The following is a 5,727-nucleotide window of genomic DNA, read 5'->3' as shown; positions in this document are numbered from 1 at the left end:
CCATTTGCAGAAAATACAAGCTCCAAAGAGCCTCAATTTAAAAAAAAAAAGCGATAAATAAGGCCAGCCGCAATAATAACAGAATTGTAATATAACAAAACGGTAATAATCAACACAATAATACCAATAATAGTAAAATAGCACAATACTTATTAATACCAGTCTTTTGTCAACTAACTGTTCCGACTCTATGTCTAGTGTTACGTCATAAACGAAATGCTAGCCTAAATAAAGAAAAGAGAGAAACGTTTATAAACGGTACTCTTGGTAACAATTTTTTTAAATTTTTCGATTCAACTAGAAGAGCTACAAAAGCCGGAGAGCCGCATGCGGCTCGCGAGCAGCAGTTTGCCCAGCCCTGGTATAGAGTGTCGCCATTTGCTAGATATCACAGCCTTTTGGTTTGTTTCAATGGTAACACTAAAGTAAATTGTGCTGTGTAGAGTTTGAGTCACACGGCACAACCTTCCATAGTGTGGGGGAGGCTTGGTCCTGGATCCGCCCCTCGAGATGACCTATAATTTAGTGCCCGTATTACTGCAATCAAGATCGGGCACCACAGTTTGAGAACATTTTCTATAGCTTATTTGCAGTTGATATATGGTGAATAACGCACAATTGAATATTAGGCCCGAGTAAGTTTAAAATATAGGAAGCTGATTCACGACTTTAAAAAGCATTGTTATTCTGTGTTTAAACAAATAACTTTCTTGGCAAAATATTGACCGATACATGCGCTGCGTAGGCGATTAGGTATGCCATTCTATGTTGTAACCCAGAATTCATTTCAATTACATGTTGTCTGTTTATGTACTTAAGTTATAAAATATTGAAAATTCAAGGAAAGTATCTCTCGTTCATGTTACAATGGAATTTGCCAAACAGTTGAGTTTGTTATTGTTGATTATAACAACTACAGCTCTTCCTACGGAGGGTAAGTATAGGCTGCTGCATTTGTTTATGTGTTTTGATATTTACTATATACACTGCACATGTCCTCAAAACTTTACCTTTTGTCAACTTTTACTATAGAAACGCATTTTTTTGTCGCCTTTGTGCGAACGTGACCCCCCCCTGGAATTTCAAAATGCGATTATTAGTATTATTTATAAGTGTAATATGTATTACTTATGAAGGTTAGAAATATTATACATTATTCATTGCCCCCAGTGGCGTATCCAGGGGGCGGGAGTTCTTACCCCCTTTTTGTAAGTGATATTATCGTTTTTTGTTTGTTTCGGTCATTGTTTAACAAACTGTTCGAAGCGGCGTGCTTTTTGTAATTGGGTCACGCGTTTTAATCTAATGCGAAACCAAAATCGAGTCCAAAAGTTTGGTCGACCGTAAACGCTGGAAGTTTTTCTCTTTCGTTAGTTGTTTCACTGATTAGCAAGTGTGTATTCGACAATTGACAACGCTAAGCCAAGCCTTCTTTCTTTTTTTCTCGCTGAAAAACGTCGAGTTATACGCAGTATGTTTCTCGCTGTTCGGTCTCTGCGCTAATATCCGATGTTGGTGTAACATCGACATTTGTTTAACTGAAGCAGATTTTTAAAAGGAAGTATAATGGTGACTGTCGTGCGCGTTTCAAAGTCTCTATACTCTTTAAGCATACTCTAAGACAGGGGTGGGCAACCTTTTTAACACAAGGGCCAGTTAAGAAATGTAATGCTTACAGGAGGGCCGCACATCAAATAAACACTAATTCATATTTTCAGCTTTTACAAGAAAAACTAATGAGCTACTAGGCTGCAACTACAGCGTTTTGTCAGTGCTGTCTACTTGCGGATTCGGAAATAACTTTTCCTACAATTCCAATGACGCCTTTCTCGTACTGATCGGCTCAGTACAATTTAATTAACAGCCTTAATTCAAAACCAGGTGTTAAACATAGCATCTCAGTCAATATGCGTGGCAAAAGTCTGTTACACCTTGAACGTACCAGACAAGTGAAGTTGTTGCAAAACAATTCTTTATCATAACAACGAAAACTTAATGAATGAAGATTGTTTTGTAATAGATGCTTCCCATTCGAGTTCACCTGCATTAGTGTAGCGATGCAGCCTACGGGTTACATTGCACTTCAAACAGGAAACTGATAGAGCAAAAGTCCCAACATGGTGCACACTTATAGCCTTATTAAGGGAAAAATAGCTGGAAGAAGGTGAAGGGCCGCACAAAAAATGGAAAAGGGCCGCATGCGGCCCGCGGGCCGCACGTTGCCCGCCCCTGCTCTAAGACCACGTGTTAAGTGTGCAATGGACACAACTTATTTCCCCTCAACCGCAGCTTGTAATTTAGCTGACTTGGCACACAGCTCGGCGCAGATGTTGCGCTAATCGTGGCATAATAACACCCGGAAAAAACGATCTTCGTTTAGTATTGCAGGTGGTGAACGTGCTTGTAATTTAGCGCACGTTCCGTTCATGAAACTTGAAAACTGCGCTGCCGATAGTCCAATTATGTGTGATTCTACCAAAATTAATCACACATATTTCACGGTCTTGGTTTTTTTTTTTTTGCTTCAAGTTAACGATTGCACACCGTGATTTCGCAGCTGGCGCCTGACAAGATTGCCGACAACGCACGGCCGCTTTTGCTGTTTCTAATTATTTTTTTTTATCACATCTTGCAATCACCATTCTATGACGTTATACTGTCACTGTTTATTACGTCATTATTCATTAACATCAGACAAAAAACAGGGTAATTCCCTAAGTTGAAAATTCACCCCCCCATTTTTGATTTTCTGATTACGCCCCTGGTTGCCCCCCCTGGAAAATTTTCTGCGGGCGCCCCTGGGTATACCTACTTACGATATAATATTTTTGCTTGCAGCAAGTACAACGAAAAATCAATGCGACAAAGTTAATCCCTTCACGGCGCATGGCTCTGCTGTGCAATTTAAGCAGAAAGAAACGGAAACTGAAAACAGATTTACAAAAAAGGCAATGGCCGAGAAAACTAATTTCCAGCGAACGGTGAAGTTTTTCTACGATTTCTTAGAAGTTGCCCGGGATATCGCCGAAGTTTACTATAGCGGCGATCAAGGTGAAAAATCAACGACGACAGGCAAGGTTTTAGTATCGGCTGGAGGTAATGCTTCAAAAACTGCGATAGTTTCCAAAATTACCGATAAAGTATCAAAAGCTAACAACGCTGCCAAGACCACCAAAACTACAGCTAATGCTGCTCATGCTGCCAAGAGTACGCAAAATGCAGCTAAGGTTTCAAAAGTTGCTAAGGCCACCAAAACAGCAGCAAATGCTGATAATGCTGCCATGTTTACAAAAACTGCAGCGAAAGTTCCAAAGGCTGTCAAGGCCACCAAAACAGCAGCCAATGCTGCAAAGATTACACAAACTGCAGGTAAGGTTTCAAAAGCCGCCAAAGCCTCAAAAACAGCAGCTAATACTGCCAATGCTGTCAAGTTTACCAAAGCCGCAGCGAAAGTTTCGAAAGCTACCAAGGCCACCAGAACTGTAGCTAATGCTGCTAAGATGACGCAAACTGCACACAAGGTTTCAAAAGCTGCCATGATTACACAAACTGCAGCTAATACTGCCAAGATAACACAAACTGTAGCTAAGGTTTCGAAAGCTGCCAAGGCCACCAGAACTGCTGCAAATGCTGCTAAGATGACGCAAACCGCACACAAGGTTTCGAAAGCTGCCAAGGCCACAAAAACTGCTGCTAATGCTGCCAAAGTTACCAAAACTGCAATAAAGGTATCAAAAGCTGCCAAGGCCACCAGAACCGCAGCAAATGCTGCCAAGCTAACCCAAACTGTAGCTAAGGTTTCGAAAGCTGCCAAGGCCACAAAAACTGCTGCTAATGCTGCCAAAGTTACCAAAACTGCAATAAAGGTATCAAAAGCTGCTAAGGCCACCAGAACCGCAGCAAATGCTGCCAAGCTAACCCAAACTGTAGCTAAGGTTTCGAAAGCTGCCAAGGCCACAAAAACTGCTGCTATTGCTGCCAAAGTTACCAAAACTGCAATAAAGGTATCAAAAGCTGCTAAGGCCACCAGAACCGCAGTAAATGCTGCCAAGCTAACCCAAACTGTAGCTAAGGTTTCGAAAGCTGCCAAGGCCACAAAAACTGCTGCTAATGCTGCCAAAGTTACCAAAACTGCAATAAAGGTATCAAAAGCTGCTAAGGCCACCAGAACTGCAGCAAATGCTGCCAAGATAACACAAACTGCAGCTAAAGTATCAAAAGCTGTCAAGGCTACAAAAACTGCTGCTAAAATCACCAAAACTGTAGCTGAAACAACAAAAGCTGCGACACTAGCAGCTAACTCTCTTTCAGTTTTAGGGAGAACATTCTCGGCGGTTACTGATAAAATCGGTCCAGTAACTTGCGTTTGGTGTGCGGCAAATTGTGCATTTAAGCTTACCCAAACAACTAAACACGCAAGTCAAGACCAAACACGAAACCAGTAAGAACATTCACTCTCATTGGCATTATGTAACTTTAAGTTCGTCTATTCAAATTTCAAATTACCTGTTTTTTCGGCCTAATATTTTATTGATTGAATAATATTAATTTGATAATTATTATATTTTTATATCAACCATCTTTATTTTTATTAAAAAAAGTAGTAAGAAAATAAGGTTACAATGTGAATACTTTTGTATGGTTTCGTTTAAATATTAAGTCGTGCTGTTTAACACAATTTAAAAAATGTTTAGTTGCATACTCATATTTTGTTTAGGCCAGACGAAAATTCCAATGAATGCTTCAAATGTGGGATGGATTGTGCAGCGACGGGTCTGATAATGGCAACTCCTTATGCACCGATTGGGTTCGCTCTTAGTGTGGGTTCTCTGGTATATGACGCCGGATGTTACTTTTTTGACTACTAAATACTAACGTGTTACTTCCATGCGAAGAACAAAGTCATTACAAGTTAAACAAGCAAAAGAAAACATGAACTTTATGATAATATTTTTAGGTATTATCACTTTATTTGGCGGTTATTTCTTATAACTGGCTCTATTTTCGCATTACTCAAGCGCGACAATATCTAACAATTTAAACTAATTACTAGGGCGATTATTTTTTGACCTAAAAGGTTGAAATTTTGACAAATTTTGACCTTTAGAAATACATTGATTTAAACAACATATTGTTGTATAAACATGCTTAGTTGATATTTTTGTCGACAAGCAACTATAAAAATGCCATAGGAAAACAAGACACCGGTTATTTTAGAAAAATGTTTTGTAAACAGTCGATAAACAACGTAAAAAAAAACGTTTTCGTACCGCACAAAAAGCCCGAGCAGGGAAAAGCAGCTTTCGTTGAGCCGCGTGCCGGCCACCCGCCGGTAGAAGTTTAGAAACGAATCGTTTGCGTAGCGCAGATTCGCAACAAACTAAAAGAAGATTTTATTGTTTGCGGCGGTTGGGCAATATAGAACGTCAGGATTTTTCGCGCAAATAAGCGATGCGTTTCGTTAAAGCCGTAAGACTTTTGAAGCCACTGACGACCATTAATTTGAATTGATGCAAATATTTTTTAGTACTTTTTTAAGTCAGTAATTCTATAAGCTGCGAAGAGAAATGTTTTTTTCCAAAAAGCCATATTTTTATTCTCGTAAATAAAATCACTATCTTTATAAGACTATAGGTAAATTTTAAGCGAAGTTTATTTCTCTTAACAATTCAAAAAATAATCGACTTTGACTAGGATAGAAAAGTGATACTAATGTCGAATCAAGTC

At 39.3% G+C, this 5,727-nt stretch overlaps 1 protein-coding gene across 1 annotated transcript; it reads left to right on the top strand.

The window, feature by feature from the left end:
- The first annotated feature begins 818 nt into the window (after nucleotides 1-818).
- Nucleotides 819-5,052, top strand: LOC146137966 (uncharacterized). Its single transcript, XM_083394131.1, has 3 exons — nucleotides 819-934; nucleotides 2,839-4,441; nucleotides 4,718-5,052. The coding sequence occupies exons 1-3, from the start codon at nucleotides 868-870 to the stop codon at nucleotides 4,866-4,868; spliced, it is 1,821 nt and encodes a 606-aa protein (XP_083250257.1). The 5' UTR covers nucleotides 819-867; the 3' UTR covers nucleotides 4,869-5,052.
- The last annotated feature ends 675 nt before the right edge of the window (nucleotides 5,053-5,727 follow it).

The sequence above is a fragment of the Ascidiella aspersa genome, chromosome 7 (genome assembly GCF_963924565.1).
Source record: "Ascidiella aspersa chromosome 7, kaAscAspe10.2, whole genome shotgun sequence".
NCBI lineage: Eukaryota > Metazoa > Chordata > Ascidiacea > Phlebobranchia > Ascidiidae > Ascidiella > Ascidiella aspersa.
The sequence above is the reverse complement of the archived record's forward strand: the minus strand, read 5'-3'. Positions and strand labels throughout refer to the sequence as shown.

Coding starts and splice junctions, on each gene's coding strand:
- LOC146137966 (XM_083394131.1), top strand. CDS start 868: ATGGAATTTGCCAAACAGTTGAGTTTGTTATTGTTGATTATAACAACT. Junction 935..2,838: donor TACAGCTCTTCCTACGGAGG/GTAAGTATAGGC, acceptor TTTTGCTTGCAG/CAAGTACAACGAAAAATCAA. Junction 4,442..4,717: donor CAAGACCAAACACGAAACCA/GTAAGAACATTC, acceptor TATTTTGTTTAG/GCCAGACGAAAATTCCAATG.